We start from the raw sequence: 23,136 nt of genomic DNA on the forward strand, positions 1-23,136 counted from the left end.
CTCCAGGAACCCCCAACCGGAAAATATCTCTCCGGGAAAACCCTCCTCCTGCCCTTCGCCAACCAATGGGAACTCCCAGGGAATCCCCGTGAGAACTAAAAATAGCGCGAGAACTCAAAATTAGCGCTAGAACTCAAAAGTAGCGGCAGAGGCGGATATTAACGCCTTGCCTGTCAATCAATACTGTTGGCAAAATGCCAGGGGCCATACAGACTCGGCTGTGGCTCTCAGCATCTCCCCCCTTCTGTTTAAATAAACAACAAGTAATGTGGCTTAGGGACCGTGCCTGTTAGGTAGTCCAATTCAACATATGGTCCTTACCCGTCATCGGATGAACTGACCTCTAGGCGTCAGCCTCCTGTCTTAGGTTGGTACCACTGCAATCGGATCATACCCGTCACTGACTACCGGTCCAGCATACAGCCATACTTGTGGATAGGCCTTTGCACCAGTGGGGGGGGGTGAGGTTCTTTGCCTCACCTCTGTTGGCCCCCAAACTTGTCCTTGGTGCCAATGGGGGGGTGAGGTTCTTTGCCTCACCTCTGTTGGCCCCCAAATTTTAGACCATCACTAGTAGAAGGGAGGAGGATGAAAAATGCCATGACACCAAGCCAATTGAGGGCTCCTTTGAAAAATTGTACCACCAGTGACACCATCAGCAAAGATGCCAGCACTACCACAATTCGCTGCACCAACAGATAGTTCACAATGCATACAAGTGATACATAGTCCAGGCAAGTTCTGCAAGCAGTTCAAAGTAGAGGAATCTGTCAATATGTCCATTTCTTCCCAAAGTAAATCTACTCCTTGATTGAGCATTACTTGTTGAGTTATTATTCACTGATGCATCAGTTTATACAGTTTGTTGATAGCTACCGAAGAAGCTGTAGTTTGGTTTTATCTTTGTCTTCACCGGCACTGGGATGAAGATAGGAATTCTGGCAATGATGCTAGGAAAAAAATTATGTAACATTCCAACAGGCATTAAGAAAACAATTTTTTGAACAATTTACATTATCCTGAACAGAATTATTAAATATAATGAGAAGGAAAGGTGAAAGCAAACAAACAGATCTGTTAACCCCCTTATTTGTTCACATATTAAAACAATTTTCAACAGCTGTTTACCCAATCTAGATTAAACCATTAAAATCACGTGAATAAAAAAAAATTCGGATCCATTTATTCATGAGCGCTCCTCATATAAGATATATGGACATACACACATACAGACATACAACACAAAACAGAAGTGTGCGCACATAACATACAACATATAAGACAATAATAAAGGCCTTGTTGCTTTACCTAGGTGAAATCTCCATTGCAATGTTTAAAAACTCCACAGTCAAAAAATAAAACACAGTCAAAAAACAAAACTGATCAGAAAAACATTAACCTAGGTTTGTATGAGCTCAAAAAATAAAATAGAACTTTATGATGTGGGAAAAATGCAATAATAAAATAGATATTGAAAAAAGGCACCGTGGTTAATCACTGTCGCAGATGTAAGAATAGCCAAGCTGGAGCTCTGGATATCAGCTGTTATGGATTTCAGTCAAATCATCTTCTTTTTCTGTAGAAATTGTTTTGGTTAACCTCTCTGGAATCCAAATCGGCTGCTGTTCTCCCTGTGGGAACACACAAACGGAACCCCGACTCCAGACAATAACTGGGTCGGGACCTTTCCATTGTCCTGTTAGAATATCTTTCCAAAGTACCTTAGGCTTATGTACATTTTTCGGATACATATGTCTTTCCGCAGCACTAAGTCCTGATGAATCCAAATTTAGAAAGTTTAGAGTAAAAAGGGTTATTTTAAGTTTATCTTTGGGGGATATATACCCCTTTCCAATTCCCTCTTTTTGCTTTAATAAGTACGTTTTAATAGTTTGATGAGCTCTTTCAACTATGCCTTGTCCCTGTGGATTGTATGGGATTCCTGTTATATGAGTAATACCAAAAGATGAGCAAAATTGTTTAAAAGAGTTAGAAGTGTAACCAGGACCATTATCAGTTTTTAACTGTTTAGGAACACCCACAGTGGCAAAATTTTGTAAGCAATGAGCTATAACATCTTTAGTTTTTTCTCCGGCATGAAGGGAGCCCATCAAAAATCCGGAAGAAGTATCAACTGTAACATGTAAATATTTTAATTTTCCAAATTCTGGCAAGTGTGTGACGTCCATCTGCCAAATATGGTTAGGTATCAGTCCTCTAGGATTGACTCCAAGATTAACTTGTGGTAAAAAGGTCACACAATTTTGACATTGTTTTATTATATGCCTGGCTTGTTCCTTAGTTATTTTAAAACGTTTTTGTAAAGTATTAGCATTAACGTGAAACCTTTTATGAAAATTTGTAGCTTCTTCTACAGTAGAAAAAATATGTATATCATGTGTAGTTTTATCTGCTAAATCATTGCCCAAACTAAGGGCTCCAGGCAATCCTGTATGTGCCCTGATATGTCCTATAAAGAATGGATCTTTTCTATCCCAGATTAGACTTTGTATAGTGGAAAACAAAGAGAAAACAGTAGAGGAAGGGGAAATCCTACCAGCATCTTCAAGGGATATTATAGCATTAACTATATACTGACTATCAGAAAATAAATTAAATACAGAATCTTTAAACATCACAAAAGCTTGTAAAACTGCATTGAGCTCTACCTTTTGAGCTGATTGTTTGGGAACTAAAAATGTAAAAGTTTGATCAGGGGTAACTACTGCTGCTGTACCATTATTAGACCCATCAGTGAATATATTTGGAGCATTCACGATAGGTGTTTTTCTTGTCATTTTAGGAAAAACTACAGGATGCTTAGACCAAAAAGACAACAAAGGATTAGATGGTAAATGATTATCAAATGAAACATTTGATTTACACATGATTATTGCCCATGTATTTAACTCATTAGCTAACTCATCAATTTGCTCCATAGTATATGGAGTAATAATTTTATTGGGAGAAATTCCAAACACTCCCTTTGCTGCTTTTATTCCTTTCAGTATTAATTGTCCTACAGCCTCAGGATACCTAGTAAGAATAGTGTTAGGAGAGTAAGATAAATGTATCCACAATAATGGACCTTCTTGCCAAAATACTCCTGTAGGAATATTTTTTGTTGGTATTACAATGAATAATAAAGGCAAACTTATATCAATTCTGTCCAAATGCATATTTTCCATATATGTTTCAATAATTTTTAATGCCTTTCTTGCTTCAGGAGTTAATATGCGGGGTGAATTTGGATCTGATGGACCTTTTAGGATATCAAATAAAGGTCCCAACTCTCCTGTTGGTATGCCTAGATAAGGCCTTATCCAATTTATATCTCCCAACAACTTTTGAAAGTCATTAAGCGATTTGAGTTGATCTACTCGTATTTGAATTTTAGGTGGACGGACCATGGTTGAGGATAATAGAACTCCTAAATAATTAATTGGAAAATTTAATTGTACTTTATCTATTGCTATCTCTAGATTATAATTTTTTAACAAATTTGTAAGTGTGGCATAACATTCCAACAATGTGTTTTTATCTTTGTGTGCTAACAATACATCATCCATATAGTGAAATATTTGTAGTTCAGGATTTTGATTTCTAAGTGGCTGGATTGCTTTATTAACATAAATTTGACACATAGTTGGGCTGTTAGCCATCCCTTGAGGGAGCACTTTCCATTCATATCTCTGATCAGGACCTTCATGATTCAGTGCAGGGATAGTAAATGCAAAATGTGGACTATCCTCAGGATGAATTGGAATTGAAAAGAAACAATCTTTAATGTCTATAGCTATAACATACCAGGTTTTTGGTAAAGCAGACAATTGAGGAATCCCTGATTGAGCAGGTCCCATAATAACCATCTCATTATTAATGGCTCTTAAATCTTGTAATAATCTCCATTTACCAGATTTCTTTTTAATGACAAAAATGGGAGTATTATAGGGAGATACAGAAGGTTGTATATGTCCCTCTGCTAATTGTTGTTTGACCAGGTCATGGGCTGCTTGTATCTTTTCTTTAGTCAGGGGCCACTGAGAAACCCATACCGGTCTATCTGATTTCCAAGTGATTTTTATTGCCTCAGTGACCCCTTCTGAAAACCCAGTCCATGTCTATTTATTCTTTGATCTATTTGTATTGGTGCTGCTATACCTTGTTCTTGTTTTTCTAATCTTTTTCCTTTCCTAAAACCTTGTCTAGCCATAATAGTGGGTGCATTTTGATTGATATTATTTGTTAATGTCAAACCTAATTGATCTAAGACATCTCGTCCCCATAAATTTACGGGAAGATGATCCAATACATATGGCTGTATAGTTCCTTCACATCCTTCAGGATCCTTCCAATCTAAGACCATTGCACTTCTATGGGGATTAGTTGCCACTCCTAGGCCTCGAAGCGTTTGAGTGGCTTGTTGTAATGGCCAATGTTTTGGCCATTCTTGACGAGATATGATGCTAAGGTCTGCACCTGTATCCAGTAGCCCATTAAATTCATGTCCTTGAATATTTAGTTTTAGCATTGGGCGAGAATCTAAATTCAAAGACAGCATAGCCCAATCTACACCTGTGGAGCCTAAACCCCTGGAACCTCTTTCCATAGTAGTACTGGAAAATTTATCATGTAGGCTGCATATTATTAATAACTGTGCTATTCTATCTCCTGGTGAAATTACTGATATACCCTTTGGAGAACTAGCTATAATTTTTATTTCACCTTCATAATCGGGATCAATTACCCCGGGACTTATCATAAGTCCTTTTAGCGTAGAAGAACTACGTCCTAACAATAAGCCTACTGTTCCTTTGGGAAGAGGTCCTTTTACTCCTGTGGGAATGATTTGAACTCCCATCTCTGGAGTTAGTACTGCTCTGGCGGAGGCGCAGATGTCCAACCCTGCGCTCCCTCTGGTTCGTCTGATGAGAGATCGGATGGATAATGTGTCCTGGGTACTACCCTGATGGGGTTGTTGGGTTCCTCCATGGTTTTTCTGGGTTCCTCCAGTGCCCCGTACATTTGTGGTCGTGGGCCCCGGAGCATTGGGCCCCCCTGTCCGTTTTTTGGCAATGGAGCCTGATGCCTTTCTCCACGATATCGTGGGTAACCACCTGGTCCTTGTCCATTTTTTGATAATGGAGTACCCTCTATGGTGGTTTGAGAACGGCATTCATTAGCCCAGTGTCTCCCTCTACGGCATCGTGGGCAAATATCTGGTGTTCTATTCCTTTGATACCTAACTTTGTTATACCTTCCTCCTATGGGGCAACTCCTTTTAAAATGTCCTGTTTGTTCACAATTGTAGCATGTTTTTGGCCTGGCATCTAAAGCCTGTTGTACTGCTGCCAAGACTTGTCCTTGTTCATTAATGTCTCTACATAATTTAATATATGTGTTTAAATCTTCATGTTTCCATGGTCTAATGACCTCTCTGCAGCAACGATTTGCTTGGTCATAAGCCAGTTGTTTTATAAATGGCATTGCTTGTTCTGTGTCACCAAAAATTTTGGAGGCTGTTTGAATAAGCCTATCTACAAAGTCAGCGTAAGGTTCATTAGGTCTCTGTATTACCTTAGATAGCTGACCTTGTAAATCTCCATGTCCTTGTAAAGTCTTCCATGCCCTAACTGCGTCTGCAGCAATCTGTGCATATACAGCAGGATCATATTGAATTTGTTGCCGCTGACCCTCATAAGGTCCTTTTCCTAGCAACATCTCTAGACTTCTTTGAGGGTAACCGGCTGCTGCATTTCGTCTAGCTGTCTCCCTGCAAAATTCCTCATTGGCAACCTTCCATAACAAATATTGTCCTCCATTTAGCACAGATCTACACATGCTAGCCCAATCTGCTGGAGTCATGTCCAAGTTAGTAATTGATTCGACCATGCTTACAGTGAAGGGTGCATGAGGACCATAGGTTGTTACAGCCTCCTTTAATTGCTTCACTGTTTTGAACTCTAACTCACGGTGAATTCGTTGCCCTCCTGCCTGCTCAAGTACAGGGCATGCTAATCTTTGAGGTCCTGTCTCAGGATCCCATCTATCAACTACGGGGGTTGAGGGGGTTGAGGGCCACTCAGCTATCTCCATAGGTGGAGCTGTTGGCTGAATTACGCCCTCTGGTGATAGATCGGTGTTAGTAGCAGCCTCCTGTTGTTGCTTCCCCCCTGATAGCTGTTTCTCCTCTAAGCTTTCTTCCTTTAAATTTTCTTCCTCTGTCTGACTAGCTTGAGAGACCTTCTCTTTTGCTTGATCTAAATTGTCTTTCTCCATGGTTTGAACCTCTAACAATTTATTTAACACTCTTTCAGTTTGTTTTGTACTAATTTCTAATCTGTTACAAAGATAACGCAACCCAAAAAGATAACACAAAACAAGACCGAAACAGAATGAAACAAAAATGGAACAAAAAATCGTTGTATCAATTTTCCTATTTTCTGGACATGTGCATTTGTGGTCTATTTCTATCTCTTCCTCAGGGGCAAACAACTTCAAACCTTGAGCCAACCATTTTTCCCAGTCTGCCTGAGAAAATTCTAGGGATAGGCAGCTTGAAACAAAACCAAAACAAATCAAAGCAAGAACATATTGTTTTTTAAAATGGTCACCCATTCTCTTGCCTTCCCTTAGGGGTAAGCAATTTCACTTACCCCGAAGCTTCAGACGTTCCCCGTCCGGGCCGCCAAATGCCGCAGTCTGGCTGGGCACAAATCACGAGCCACTAAAGCAGGAACAAATTTTATTTTTTCTACTGCAAGAAAAAACCTCACACACGCTCCTGGGGAATCCTCCCGAAAAGCCACGAGGCTCCTCCAGGAACCCCCAACCGGAAAATATCTCTCCGGGAAAACCCTCCTCCTGCCCTTCGCCAACCAATGGGAACTCCCAGGGAATCCCCGTGAGAACTAAAAATAGCGCGAGAACTCAAAATTAGCGCTAGAACTCAAAAGTAGCGGCAGAGGCGGATATTAACGCCTTGCCTGTCAATCAATACTGTTGGCAAAATGCCAGGGGCCATACAGACTCGGCTGTGGCTCTCAGCAATTAATTTAATTTTGAACTTGCTCTGGTTAGAGTTGGTGATTATTCATACACGTGCATAAATTCTCCAATGGCTAAAATAAGGAAGTTCTAGCATTTTTCTTCTTCTTTTTATGTAAATCATGAGTAATATATTATAGAAAAATTGGAAACTACCAAAAAGTATGAAGAAATTTGTAACTGCCTTAATTCTACTGTTGACATTAATTTATATTTTAAGTACAAAAATATTTCCTTTTTAATCTTAACACTTTTTTGACCATCTTTTTTATGTCAATAAACATGATTCTATTACATTCTTAATATCTGCCTATTTTCCTTATTAGAGTTGTGCCATGATTTATTTATCTAATCCCCCTATAGTCAATTATTTAGGCTGTTTCCAACTTATGATATTTTAAACAATATTCTGGTATAAGTTTTATACATCTTGTTTTGTGTGTATATGTAGTGAACCAAAATTTTCCTTAGGATTAATTCATAAAAATTTTCCTTAGGATTAATTCATTAAAAAAAAATTCTGATCCTGTCGAGGTCCATTGTATCAAACGACTTATTATATTCTGTACTGCCAAATTGTCTTTCAGAGGGACTGCACGAATTGGCTCTTTCACCAGCTGGGCAAATTCCATTTTCTCACATCCACCCCAACACTAACTACTATTTAAAATTCTTGCCAAGTTGGTAAGTCAAAATATAATTTTGTTTCTGGTATAATTTTTTATCAAAAGTAATCATGAAAATTTATAATACATTCATTCAACAAATATTTGAATATTTTCTTCTGTAACATCCCTGACAAGAGGTCAAAGAGATGGGAAAAGGTGTTAAGAGCTCAGGTGTTAAGACTGACTGCCTGTCTGAATCTAGGCTCTGCCTCTGGATTCAGGCTCATCCTTTCTGTGCCTCAGCATCTTCATTAAAATGGGGACAATAGTTATGTTTATTGTTAGATGAGCACTTGGGAGAGAGAACTACTGTTTCTGATTTTCCATTTTTCACTTGGTGCATTAGACATCTTTACATGGATGCAGTGAAACAACAAGACAGATATCCAGAAAAAAAATACTGGCATAAAAAAATCACAGAAGGGTATGAAATATCATGGTAGCACCCATATTTGAACCTTTCCAATATTTTAATGTGTTCTGAAGACTGAGAGACAGGCATGGTTTCATGCTTTGCTTCCATTACATGAAACTCAATTTAAGCCTTGACAAGGCATCAATGAGATGTTTTTTTGGTCCACTACTGACAATGTTCCCTTGGGTCCAGCAGCTCCCATATTCTGCTGTTCTTTCACCTAGAATAATCCATGTTGAGCAGGCATGGTAAAGTATGTCTAAATTTTTCCCCAGAGTTCAGTGGGTCCAAACTCTATTCTTAAATGCAAATTATGCAAGAATACTTCTCTCCTCCATTATGCCGCACAGCGGGAAATTATTAGAACCTAATTTTGTGCTCTGATGGTGTCCTCAGGTTTGGATGACATTACCTAGAAATATACACATCCCCAGAAGTTTCATAGAGGGCCAAAAAGAACTTCAGAGCTGATCTATTTCAACTTCCCCATTTACAAAGAAGATTCTGGATCACAGATTCAAGACTGTGAAACAGAGAGTTCAGGAGGCTTTCTAGTTTAGTGAATTTGGAAATCTCTATGTAGTCTGTTTAAAGATGTTCAAACCCAGTGCTGTGTTTATTCAATCAGCTAAAGATGGAAAAGCCACCACTATTCTACCCTATTCTGCCCATATAACCTGTCCAACAATGGCCTGAGGCATTTATTAAGATGAATTCCATAGCATATATTTAAGAACCATTTAACTAATGACAATCAACATTCTCTTCCTCCACCAACCGGGATCACAAACTTTTTCTTCTCAGAACTCTGTCCTATATAATATCTAGCTCCATTTAGGATCAATGGGTCTCAGTTTCCTCGTATATAAAGTGAGGATGCTATTCTAAAAGATGTCTACCAAAATACTTCATGATTCCCTTTGTGGGCCTATGTAATGACTCCAAGAATATACTTTACTGAAACAAAAGATTTTGTGACTATCGAAAATCCCCACCTCCATGATTACCATTATTGAAAACTACCCAAAGACAGCAAAAGTCCTCAGCCAGGAACAGAGTACAACTCAGGGCTTCTCATCCCCAGACTTTGTCAAGCCAGGCATATCCAAGATGGGAACTGCTTCAAAACATCAAAATACAGCATGGACTTAGATGAGGGGAAATGCTAAAAATAAGCTCGCCCAACTTCACAAGCAAAACTTTTCAACATTTCTACATAAAAATATCAAAGCAGCCTTTAATATCAGCTTTTCTGGTTGTAGCCCACCAATCCCCTTGAATGGAGCCACAGTCCTTAGCTAGACTGGTGATGGGTGGAATTCTGGCATAAGATCTTAAAAACTCCTCAGATTAGCTAATTTTCAGCCCAAATTGTGCACCACTCATCAAGATGAATTTTTTCTAAAGTGGGATTCATAATTTACCAGCATTCTGAAAAATAATACACACACACACACACACACACAAATGAACTCATTATATTCAATTCCTTTATAATTAATATCTTTAAGTATATTAGGACACTTGTAACAGTGCAATAGTAAATCTATAAGTTGTAAATACATACATATTTTTTGGTGTGCATTCTAAAACAAGGGTTTTCTCAGAGATACATACTCTCCAAAACTTTAAATCTAAATAATCCCCTGGGTAAGTAGCCATTTCTACTAAGTAGGCACTGCTTTAATTATGATCGTCATAGTCTACTATTAGCTAACTTTTATATGATTACTTGCCTTTTATCTGTACAGTATGTTTTGTCTCCCAAAGTAGATTATAAATGTCTTTAAGACAAAGACTCTGCTTCTGAATTTTTACTGTTTCCTGTATTATTAGCATGGTGCATGGTGTTAGACCCATCATGGTCTGTCACATGTTAGTCATCGAACCTTAGGCAAGTCTTAGTTTCTTCATCCAAAAAATATGAAAATAAGCCAGGCACAGTGGTACATGCCTGTAATCCTAGCAATTCAGGAGGCAGAAGCAGGAGGATTACAAATTTGAGCCTCATCAATTTAGTGAGACCCTGTCTCAAATAAAATATAAAAAGGGTTGGGGATGTTGCTCAGTGGTTAACCAACCCTGGTTTTAACCCTGGGTACCAAAAAAAATTTTTTTTAATTGAAAATAACAGTGCCAACTTCACAACATTATTTATCACAGCATTAAATCTGAAACAGTTATACACAGTTCCTAACATATTAAGGACTCAACAAATGGGAGTTATGCTTATGCCTCATTGAATTGAGTTCTTACATTCTACACATATAAAATGCCAGGTACCTTGTTAGGAAATTAGAAAAAAAGGTATAAGAAATAATTCCCCTTTAGAAAACACATGATTTAATAACAAAAGACATTTAAACATACAATCATAATGCCACATAATAGTCTAACTGGCATATGTATAAAGTACTATAAGAACACAAGTAAGGAAGCAATTAATTCTTCCTTGTGCCTTGAGCATGGATAGGAGTTTTCCTGTAGATGAGGTAAAAACATATGCTCGGAATAATAACATGAGCAATACATCAACACTAGTTCTCAAAGTGTGGTCTGGGGACCTGTGGGAATCCCTGAGATAATTTTAGGTGGTCCTTAGTTTCAAAACAATGATCCCAATCATACCAAGACATTATTTGCTTTTTAAATTCTTATTCTCTCACAAAAGTATAGTGGAGTCTCTCAGAAATCTTGTGGCCTGCAATACACAACAGATGGAATTTAGAAGTAGCTATGAGAATTTAGCTATCTTCCATTAAAAAGATTTGTAAAAATGTAAAATTGTATCTCTTCTCGTGAAGTTTGATTATTTTGGAAAAGACAGATTTTTTTCCATAAAAATTTTCTCAACATGTAATGGGTTTGTTATTGTTATTTTAAAGTGAGTTAATAAAAAAATGATTTTAAATACTTCAATTTTAAATTCTAACACAGAGAGATCTATACCTATGTATTGGTATTCATAGGTACAGGCATCCCCACCATAAACAAAAGCTGAGGTCCTTCGTAATTTTTAAAAGTGAAAAGGGGTTCTGAGACCATTTGTGCAAAGACATTAAATTGCATGGTGTGTTCAAAGAATAAATGAATAAATGAATCCGTGTGGTTTTAACTATCTTGAGTTCTTTTTTTGGAAGTAGACAGAGTATAAATTATAAATATATACATTACACATTCGTATACAATGAATGTGATTATCGTATTCTCTCAGCCTATGAATAACAGATAAAATACACCAGAATGCTGTGAGGGTTAATTTGAATTTATTGGTGATTTTGAGAAAGGACGAGAGAGTGAATTTAGTTAATCCAGGCAAAGTCATTGCATATAAATTTGCAAACTAAAATACTCCCTGGACTGAGGTCATGTGTTTAATTTTAGCAAGTAGGGTGAATATGTTTGGGTAGGTATTTATACTAAGCAGAGGACTGAGCTGGAGATGGGTTTGACAGTGGAAACAGTGATACAACCTTTATTATTTTCAATGCAAAAAAATGAACTATTAATGTGATGTTCTGGTTGAGAATTTAAACTCTCAAAAAAATCTGAAAATTCAAAGTCGTGGTACCCATAGCAACCATAACTCTGCCCCCTTGCATGCCCAGTGTGGAGTATTTTGTATTGCAGTACATGCTGTGAAATCTATGCCTAAATGTGCTATATAGCAGAGTTACAGTTGCTGTGGGAACTGTAACTTTGAATTGCCTGCCTTTTGTGTCATTAAACTTTCAGCTGAAGTATTGCATTAAAGGAGTTTTTTTTTTTTCCTCCACTGTTTTTCCTCATTTGAAAAATTTTTTGATTGGGCATTTAAAAAAACATAAATGATTTTAGATTCAAATAGCAAGATAATGCAGTCTAGTTTCCTATACATATGCACAGATAAAGCATTAGTGAATTACCACATTTACATATTTCAACCTGCGATAACAAGTCATAAAATAATCTTCTATTTATATAGCACCTTTAATCCTGAAGGGTCCCATCACACACACAGACATGCAGTAAATGAACCACATTGGACAAGAAAACTCGATAAATATTTAACAACACCCAACAAAATTATACAGTGCTTTAGGACAAGCAGCACAAAAGAAAGGCACTGTCGTCCAGTGGTTGGGACACAAACCAACCTGATGGCTTCATTCTGGCTTTTGTGATGGCATGGTCTCTCTCCTTGACATTGAGTAAAAAATTTGAATCCCATATAACTCTGAGTATTCCATTATCTCTGCTCCAGAGAAGATCATTTGGTCTAGCCTACTACTACTAGTCAAGGAATGTACCTATGTATTCTTGAACAGGAAGCAGCAAATTTCTATTGAAAAGGGCAAGATAGTAAATATTTTAGGCTTTCAGAGCCATTGTGTTTCTGTCACAACTACTCAACTATTGCCATTTTAGTGCAAAAACAGCTATAGAGAATACATAAATGAATGAGCAGGACTGTATTTCCAATAAAATGTATCTATGGACACTGAAATTTGAATTTCATATAATTTTACATGTCACAAAATAGTATTCTTCTAGTGAATCCTTAACCATTTAAAAATGTGAGACATGTTCCCAGCCTGTGAGTTATATAAAAGCAGGTAGTAGGAAGTAGTTTGCTGATTGCTGCTGTACAAGTTGGTATTGCAGGTCATGCTCAAGGATACCTCTAGCCAGTGATGGACTTCTAAACATTAAATAAGTAGTTCCTCACACCTTAAAAAATTATGAATGTATTTATTTGATTATATATGTACATAAATCTGGATCTAGATATTTAGAATTATGTGTGTATCTATCTAGATCTAGTTAAATACTTATATACAGTGTGTTCATACAGTTAATATACATTTTATTGTTACACAGGAAGTATAGCATAAATGTACAAATAGTGATAAAATATACAGCACTCTTCATTGAGTTCCATATAGCCAATTTGCTCTTATAAAATGCTTTCAGTGATATTTGCTGAACTTTTGTATTCATGACTAACCTATGACCACAATTCATAGCTGAGTGTGGTCCCAGGTTGAATGTTGGCTTATATTTTTATTTCTAATAAGGAGTAGGATGAAAGTGAAAAATTGTCCGAGAGTTTCGTTCTTTCATCGATATCATGAGCAACTTCTTCGCTAATATTAGATAACAGCTGTCAAATATTTCCTCAATTTTTTTGTGATCTTCACAACAAATTTGGCAACAGACTTTGACACACTTTTATGTTTAATCTGTGTATCAGTCAGGATTCTCCAGAGAAACAGAACCAGTAAAATATAATCATATACATACACATGTCTTTGTGTGTATGTGTGTGCATGGGAAGCTGATCTATTATAAAGAATCTACTTACATGATCCATCATGGAGGCTGAGGCATCTCAACATAGTCACTTGCCCATCTGGAAACTGAGGAGAGCTGATGTATACTTCCAGTACAAATTCAAAGGCCTGAGAATGAGGAAAGCCAAGGCTTCAGTTTGAGTCTAAAGGCCAAAGAGAACCAATGTCCCAGCTCAAGTTGGGACAGAACTTCAACAGTTTGGGTGGGGCCCATCTACATTAGGAAGAAGTATCTGCTTCACTCAGTCTGCTAATTACATGTTAGCCTCATTCAGAAGTACCCTTATAGACACACCCAACATTGCTTAATTAAATATGAATGCCTCCCAAGCCCCAGTCAAATCAGGATTTAAAAATCCATGAAGATCTATTATTTACATTTTTCTATCACTTAAGTCTAAACTATCAAAGCCATACATCCTCATTTAATATCTGTTGATTCCACAGTGAAATGGTGTCACCACGGCCAATTTTAAAGATGCCTATGTGATATCAATGAACACAGAGGAAATATGCAGTAGTGTTAGCATGTTATTTTATGATATTGTGAACACAAAAATACAAAAGATTAAAAAAAACTTAAGATTGTATATAATAGTAAAATAATTAGACATTGATGAGTTTTTAGTATGTATTACTTTTTCTTTTTAACATAATTTATTTAATTGTGAGTTTATATAATTTAATATTTAATAATGGATATATTCAATAGCTGGCTTAAAAAAGTCCTAAAAAATGTAATAATCAGCTATGGGGAGTCCAAAGAACTAATCCCCACACATCCTTAGAATTGTCTTGTGTAATCCCTGCAGAGATTCATCTGGTCCCTGACCTTCTTTGTGGAAATACCACCCAATTTAATTTTGGTCAAAACTTATCAAAAATGAGTACTGGATTAATCTCATTATTCTTCTTAGTATTATTTTTTTCCTGAAGTACACTGATCTCTTTACATCATTAGTGACTTGCCACATGTATATATTTCAACCTGCAATAATAAGTCATAAAATGATCAGTTTGTGGCATGGCAAAATGTAGGTGGAGTCAGCTAAGGGACTGGTTCATGCTCCCATGTGTTTGATTGACGAAACAGTGTAAGGGGCTGCCACAATATAGATGACCAGTCTGGGTAATTTTGCCACAATTATCTGAGAAATTCCAACAAAGCCAGAATTAGGGTTTAAGTCTTGTAGATAATTATAGCTAGGGACACAGAGACATAGAAAATCAGTGAAGAATGGCTCCCTTGACTTTCAGTCTGGTGATTTACCCACCATACCCACTCTGCTCCTAAATAATGAGTTACTTAATGTTTGTCAAGCAATTTTACGTTGTAAATCACCAAATACAAGGCATCATTAACGTCTATTTGAAACTGCACAGAGAAAATTTTAATAGGCAATATACAGTCCCCCAATGCAGCCAAGACTGTATGTCTGTACATTTTCTTGTCTTCTTTTTTAAAAATCAGGTATGGCAAGATGTTTTAATAATCTCAGATGGCGGGAACCTCTGTTTTGAGTATGACCTAAGATAGTTGTTACCAGCAATTTCTTTAATACCATGCTGGGGGTTAGTTTGATGGAATTATTTATTAATATGAGGATCACAAATGAGTCTGAAGAACAAGGAGACTGTGAGTCACCACTACCCTTTCTGCCAGCACCCTGCCATTTGATATGCAATGGTACAATATTCCAGAAGGAGGGTCAAGTTTACAATTTAGCAAAAGTCATATATATACCCCTGCAGTGTACCCCTGTGCTGCACAGAATTTTTTTAAAAGAAGCTTAGTTAGTTCTAAACTAAATAACTCATAAATGTCAAGGGCATTCAAAGGCAATGAATTGTTGAAAGTAAGGGGTGTTCAAGTATGTTTGTGATTGAGGTGAGAGAGTGGGACTTGGCTTTAATTTACAAATAAATTAGAAAAAACAAACAGACTCAGCATTACTATTGTAACTGGGAATGACTTGGGCAAATTTAATCCAACTTCCCTGAATACTTGATTAATCTCAGACCAAGAGGAAAATCAAGGTAAGACAGGAAGTTTCCATCTGTACTGTGGGTAGAGGAAGTTGGGGCTTCCAGGGCCCACAAAAGGCCACACATGACCCCTTCCCCTGGGATCCCTTTAAGTTCCCTGTGACAGTTTTGGGTCTGGCTTCAAGTCCATAAGAAATCTGTCGCCATCCTTGTCCTTGTGAAGCTACCAACCTTTACTGTCAGGTTCTGAGTTAGAGTCCCACCCCCTAGACAATCCTGGAGCCTGAGGACAAATTTGAGCCCCAAACTTAAGATGTAGCTCAACCTTTGACCACTAGATGTCTCCTGGAAAGCAATGACCCATATAACCTGGTTTATCCTCCTTCAAACCAATAGACTTTTTGCTCTAAGACTTGAGGAGCCTGCTCTGCTGGAGGCCACCTTATTAATATCGCCACCCACCCCACTGCTTACGATGGCGCCAGGCTTAGAGGGGGATGGGACCAGGTGGCTGACCCTCAGACAGTGCTCGCTGTTTAATCCACGCAACAATCTGCACAATCTAGGGCTATCCCCTCGAACCCCACTTCTTGACCAAGGAAGAGGGGAAAGCGACCCAGAGACCCAAGGTTCCCAGGTATGCAGCCCGGAGACCCTCAGATTTGAACCAGCGACGAACCTCCTAAGGGACCAGTGTTCAGAATCACCTAGCATAAGGTCCCCCAACAGTCCATGTCTCCCATTTCTTCCCACTCATTCCCGCTGCCCCCACCCTGCCCTCCCTTTTTTTTGCCTAGGGATCATCAAAAGTGGCTCGTTGGAGGGACATTAGGGAACCATTCAACGTCCCTGTTTTGATCCGCGTGGTATTTTCTGGAAAAATTAGCGGCTTCTAGCTGGAAGAGGAAAGAAAAAAAGGGGGGAGGGTACGGGGAGGGGGAGCAAGAAAGGAAAGAGCCAGGTTGAATTCCCAGTCTTTATCAAGCAATTCGCTCACCAATGAAAGAAAGCTGCAGTGGCAGATTCGAGCCACATGCGGTAGTGTGTAGCAATTAGTAGATAAAATGCTGACTAAAGTGCTAAAACATGAAGTATTATTGTAGCCAAGGTCAAAAATGCTTCAGTTGTCTTTTGCAATTTGGGGGAGGGGAGGCCCAGGGGTTCGCAGAGAAATTTGCATTTTCGAAATGGTCGCCTTCTTTCTTCAAACTGTACTTTTTTTTTTTTTTTTTAATGATCCTGTTTATTATAGTCCAAGCTGCCTAATTATGTCACTGCTGGTTTTTGGAACTAACTTAATCCTCCTGATCTTTTATGAAACGATTCACAGACACTGAATAATGTGTCCCTGCTCCCTCACCCCCATGAGGGCTGAGAATGATTTTTAATTTTTTATCTTTTAAATATATCAGATAACTTAAAACAGAGTTGAATTTCTGGCTAATAAGACAGTAGGAATATAGATGTATGGGTATAGATAGGCTCCTGTGTTTCAGTACAAGAAAGATCCCAGAAATAGTGAGTCATATAAAATATATACTGTTCCCCCCACCTCCTCTTTTATACACAGCAAGTCCCAGCTACAAGCTTTTTTAATAGATAAATAAAGCAGTTGCTTTCATGATTATAACTGTCCTGAATGGATTGTCTTCTTACAACATTCAATCTGTTTATGAGTATTTACTTTACATTAGCCCAGGGACCCTGCACTGCAGGAGTTTGCCTCTATTCCCCTGGGTGTCGGTGTCTCAAGTCTTACATCTGCTCTGTGATTGATGGAGCCTTGAATCCACGTTATTACTCTCTCACAAGCAGAAATCAAACAGGCTATTAACTACATTACTTCAAAGAACTGTTTCAATACAATCTCCTTATCTTAATTGAAACTTTCTTTGTATGGATATTTGCTACACAGATAATTTACAGGTGCCTATCAAGCATCGCATTAAAGAAGAGGTAAAATAGAGGAGGCTTTTATTTTTTTTTTGGGGGGGGGGGTTACCACTATTGTGATCTGTAATTTTAAAAACCATTCACAGTATTGGGACCAGGTTTGATTTATTAGATTTTTTTTTTTTATGTTCATGGTAGTACTCGTGGTGCTGTAAAAAAAAAAAAAAAAAAAAAAAACAGGGAAAAGATAACCCTGTGATTCAGTTTTGAAATTTAGCATTCTTCTGATTACAAGAATGCAGATATTCAAAAACATTCAGACCCAGGTCCCTGCAATTGTTAACATCTTAGAAACCTTATCAGAGAGATTAGGCAGCATGCAGCTAGTTCACTGCCTACCTTGAAGAGATATGGAAACAGGGTTTCTAATTAGACTAAGTTGGTTACAGACACTTAAAGACTTACAGCACTAGTGACAGCAGAAGTTGCTCAGATGCTGTAAAAAGCTGTGTATTTTTTAAGAGAGAGATCTAATATACAATCGAGGGATACCCTCAGGCATTCTGTTGAGGTTTCCTGCATAAATGCTGCTGCATTGGTCATACAGGAAACTGACTCAGAGTCGATCTCAAATAAGATCTTGTCAAAATACTGCAACTCAAGTTTTTTAATATAGGATTTCTTGAACTGGATGTATATATTTATGCTAACAGGACAGAGATTAACAGAAGCCTGAGGCATATGTCATGTATTTTAAAAAAAAAAAAGTAAAATGCCTTTCAGTCATGTCCATTCATAGGTTAAAAACGAACAAAATGGGTTATTCTAATCAAATGTCTGCAATATGCATCATAAAGTTAAAGAGGGAGAGAGAGAGGGCTAGAGAGCTGTAATTTCTCTTTGTAACCCATGTTTATAAAATAGGAAGATCAGATGGAATTTAAAGGGAGATAATTAAAGAGTGATGTGCAAGTCATAATTTGGCTAATGCAAAAGATGGGAGACTGAATTGTTACATTGTCGTCCTCCATGGTGCAGAGTTGTGATATTACTTTAAATTATTAAAATAGTTTTCAACAGCTTTCAGAATACTGGCTCTTTGGCATGGGCTTTTATTACTTATTGTAATTGGAGGATCTGCCATTTTCTTTCGTTTATCTCTGTGTGTATAGAAACGAGATAGATCTTGCCTTTTATTACTTCCCCATGTTCTGAATCAAAAATGTGGTTTAGATAATGTTAAGTGCCCTAATTCTTACTGCAGAGGACGCAGACATTATGAAAAGGCATAAAATACACACAGAGGGTCTTTCCACCTCAAGTCACTGAATATGAGGCATTTGTGCTCTACTGGGTATATTAACTTCAGCCATGTGAATATAATTTTCATTAAAGTAATCCTGTTTCAACTAGATGCTGTGACTAGAGGTGAAACGTTGCGAAAGCGTTAAAAATAGCTTACTAGTAATTTCAACATCCTGTAATTTTATCACAGATCAAGTTTCAACTGTCATACTATACAGACCTTATTCCCCATATAGTACATGTTTACTTTTTTAGCATGCCAGACCCACTTTGGGAAGATTGGTGCCAATATAATAAAATCGCGGAGGGGGGGTGGTGCTGGAAGAGTGGGAGGAGAGCGGAGAAGGGGTGGGGAACGTGGGGGAACGTGGGGGAAGCGAGTACACCATTTTACATCAACACTGCGAAAATGCAATCTAGCCTGGCGGAGGACCGGCAGCTGGGTCGGAGCGAGCGAGGGCTTTGCAGTCTCTGCCTGTTCCTTGTTCTGTCGCTCTTAAGTTTCTCTGTGTTTGCATAATAGCCGTGCATGCAAACCTCGCAATGCTCCAGGGCTTCAGAACAATAAATATACACATTTAAAGCCTTTATTGTCTTACGGTTCGTGCCCCCGGTTTTCAACAGCTTAATTTCTGGTTGTATTTAACTAGTTTGCAAATGGATTTTTTCAGTTTCAAACTATTATTGAGGAAGCTCCCCTCCCTTTTTTGGCGGGGGAGGGGATGGGGGTGGGGTAGGAGTTGGTATATTATTCCTGTAGCGCTGGGTTATATAAACACATTATCATTTGAGAGCGCCCTTGGCGTCCATCAGCATTGTAAACACGTACTAGTGTATATACTTCAAAATTAAAGAATGCACACGCAGAACCGGGAGCCTGAATTCATATTCCGAGCAGACTCACTGCTTGCATTTATTGATTTATCATGCATCGTTTATTGTTCCAGTCCCTAAATGCAGTTGCTGTCCGTTAAATATTGTTTGCAAAATCCCGAGATATGTGTGCACTGCTCACTTGTCTTTCTGTTCTTCTTCTGGTTTTTTTTTTTTTGGCTGAGTATTTTTTTTTTTGCGAAGCGAACAAATGCATTAATATTTATATGTTTATATAATCGATAACCCACTTTTCCCTTCCATGTAAATAGGCATCAAAAGATAATTTAACAGATTAGTTCTCGAAAACATGGCAGTGAGGAAGCGTAATTTAACTATCAAACAAATCTACATGTCTAATAACAGCAAATCTGCTAAGGAGCATTAGAAAGAGGAGCAGCGCCCCGGAATCTCTGCAGGAAATGTTCTTTATATTAGACATATACAAGCAGGTCCTGTCAGATACACAGCAGAGCTCTCGAGCCCTGACCTCCTCCAAAAATTTCATCAGACGATACACTTAGACAGTTACTGTTAGAAAGAGAAAGATCTCGTCTTCACACAGTTTAAGAGTGGATTTTATTTTTACAAATCTTCCCATCTGGTTTTTTGCCTTGATCACTTCGCTTCCCGCCGAGATCGGACAGAGCCTTTCTCCCGATTATGAATTTGATCAACCCATATTTGGAAGGAAACCCACATAGTTTTGACAGGAGCTGAAAATTGAGTCGTCAGAGAAATATTAGGACATATTTTAAATTATTTTGGTGCTCAAGGGGAGGCAAGAGCTCAATTTTATATTGAGACATTACGCCGGCTGAAGGCAGAGAATGTTTTTCCCTGCCAGGACCTGATGCAATCCATTCACGCCAACAAGTTTGGAGAGAATGTTGAGTTCAATCAATTCAGAACGTCGAGATGGAGCCCAACTCACTCCAGGTATTTCGCTCTCCTCCGCTCCTCCGATCCCGGTACCCCCCGGCACCCCCCAGCCCTCCAGCTCACCCACACCTCTGCACCCACCCACACCCCCCACAAACTTTTCACCAAACTTTTACCCTCTGCATCCCCCCAAATCATTTTTATTGTTTAAAAAAAAAATCCCTGCACTGATCATACATACATAATGTGATTTTACCGCCTCAGATGGGGAGGTGGGAAGGGGTAGCGGGCGGGAGGGGGGTGGCGGAGGGTTTTTTTTTCTTTTTTTTAAGGGAGGCAGAAAATTTGTGGGCTCTATGATTTTTTTTCCACCCAGCGTTATATCTGTGGGCTCGTCTGTATTAAGAGTGGGGATGTCTGTGTGTAAATGTGTCTGGGAATAGATGTTTGTGTTCTGATGGCTACATTATTTATTTGGTGCTTTTTTCCCCCCTGCAGTGGGTCGGCTCACCGTGTGGTTTGCACGGACCTTACATTTTCTACAAGGCTTTTCAATTCCACCTTGAAGGCAAACCAAGAATTTTGTCCCTTGGCGACTTTTTCTTTGTAAGATGTACGCCAAAGGATCCGATTTGCATAGCGGAGCTCCAGCTGTTGTGGGAAGAAAGGACCAGCCGGCAACTTTTATCCAGCTCTAAACTTTATTTCCTCCCCGAAGACACACCCCAGGGCAGAAATAGCGACCATGGCGAGGTGGTAAACCTATCTCTCCCTCTCTTCTTTCTTTATTATTTTTTCCCCTAGTAATGCTTATTACAGGGCAAGCTTGAAAATACTGTATTCACTTCTGCAGGCGAGCAGGATCCACTCCTTTTTTAAAGGGGTAGCGCCACTAGCTGGGGCTCGAGTATTTTGCCATTGTCAGAGTTTGGCTGTCAGCTTTACAAAGAGGATCCAACTGCTGATTTTAGTCAAGATCAAATAACTTGTTCGAGAAGGGTTTTGTTCAAGGATGTGTGTGTGTGTGTGTGTGAGAGAGAGAGAGAGAGAGAGAGAGAGAGAGAGAGAGAGAGATCGCTCTTCTGCTAACTGCCGCTTGAACATCACATGTTTTTTATATTTTTTGCCTTTTGAAAATTTACCTTCGTGTCTAGCTTGGTCGGGGCTGGGTGGATTTCTTTCGGTGGGTTTCGATATTGTTCACGTTTTTTTTTTTTAAGTAAGTATTTGATATGTTTAAGAGGGCGGAAATTACGAAATGGAGGCAGAATGAGATCAAAAGCTATTGAGTTGGCAAAGACGTGTTGAATAAAGTGATAAATGACAGGTACTGGAATAATACATTCAAATAACTTGCAGATCTGCCCGGGCGGATTTCAAAGCGGTCGTGTAACCGGCACAAACACGTTAAGCATTAACAACTATCTCTCGCCCACTCCCCCCGCCGCCCCCCCCCCCCACAAGCCATTTGATGTTCTAGTTTTCAATTACTCCACGCAAAGTGGACGTCTTCCAGCGCGATCTTTGGGGGTGTGTGGAACCGGGCGGGGGACAGGAGGGAGGGCAGAGGGGTGTGAACTCGCCCACTGGCCCTGCGGGTCCAGCGCCCTCCGTGCCCAGACAGCGCTCCCAGGGAGGGACCCAGCCTTCCCGGCACGTTTCTGGGCGGCCGCGGGGGCGCTCGCCGCGCTCCCGGGAGGACGCCGGAGGTGAGCCCGCAGTCACCGGGCGCCGGGGCGGCCGCCTCCCTTCGGCTCTGTCATTTATGTGTGACCGCAGTTCTGCGGACTCCCCTAGTCAGCTGGCCGACCTTAGCGCCATGGTACCTACCGGGGAACTATTTTGGGGAGTCTGTGCCCACGGCGCGGCGGGGAGGGAGGGCGCCCGGCCACTTGGCAAGGCTTTGTGTTGCCAAAGCGAGAGGAGGGCACTCAAACTGAGACTTTTGAGGGCAGCTAGCTCTGTGCCAGGCTGTGGAGCTTTCGAGGTAGGTCTAAGGATCTTTTTGTTAAATGAATGATGCCCCCTTTAACTCATCCCGGGTCTCCAAGATGCCAATCCTTCTAGAATTCCTTGATCTGATAGAGTTGATTGTACTTTTGGCATCGCCAGCTCACTCCCTCTCCTCAGGATCGAATTACCCAACAGTGGTCTATGTCGGTTAATTACTTGAGTTAGTCAAAACGTTTGCACTCAAATCTGCTTTTCCGAAGTAAGCCCCTCCCTCCTCCCCCGCATACACTCCTCCCCCGCCCTCCCCCCGCAGCTTTGGGTTTTAACGTTCATATTTCCCTACGTCCGCCTGCAATTTTACAAAGGTGTTGTTTGGAAATACTGTGAAAAATCCTGCAACCTACCAACAGGTTGAGCTCTTTCCCCCTCCCAAGGTCTCGCTCGGCCCCTCCCCCGACCCAACTTTGCTGCGCAGCTGTCTTCCTCCCCCTCCCCCTCCTGATTTCTTATTATTTGCTTTTCAAATTTATTACTTCAACATGGCCTGTGATCTGGAAAAGGGAAGGATTAAATATCCAGAAAAGAGCTGGTGCCTAATAGACTTCTGACTAAACCCAGGAGGAAATTATTCAGTGTTTTATGGGATATTTTGTGGCCACTCTTTTTTTTTTCTTTTTTTTTGGGGGGGGGAGGCATGAAATTAGAATATTTTTAAAGACCCCAAATTGACCCCACTTGGTACATTTTAAATTTCTGTTGGTATAATTAGATACGAATTCTG

General features: G+C 39.3%; 1 protein-coding gene across 1 annotated transcript in view; it reads left to right on the forward strand.

Moving 5' to 3' along the window:
* Positions 1–20,438: 20,438 nt before the first annotated feature.
* The window catches only part of Arid5b (AT-rich interaction domain 5B), a 175,725-nt gene continuing 173,027 nt past the window's right edge, over positions 20,439–23,136 (forward strand). Inside the window, exons 1-2 of the mRNA XM_077798454.1 lie at positions 20,439–20,459; positions 20,901–21,155. Of these exons, the coding sequence (XP_077654580.1) occupies positions 20,439–20,459; positions 20,901–21,155 (276 nt within the window). The remainder of the gene's footprint in view (positions 20,460–20,900; positions 21,156–23,136) is intronic.

Source organism: Urocitellus parryii, chromosome 5, assembly GCF_045843805.1.
Source record: "Urocitellus parryii isolate mUroPar1 chromosome 5, mUroPar1.hap1, whole genome shotgun sequence".
NCBI classification, from domain to species: domain Eukaryota; kingdom Metazoa; phylum Chordata; class Mammalia; order Rodentia; family Sciuridae; genus Urocitellus; species Urocitellus parryii.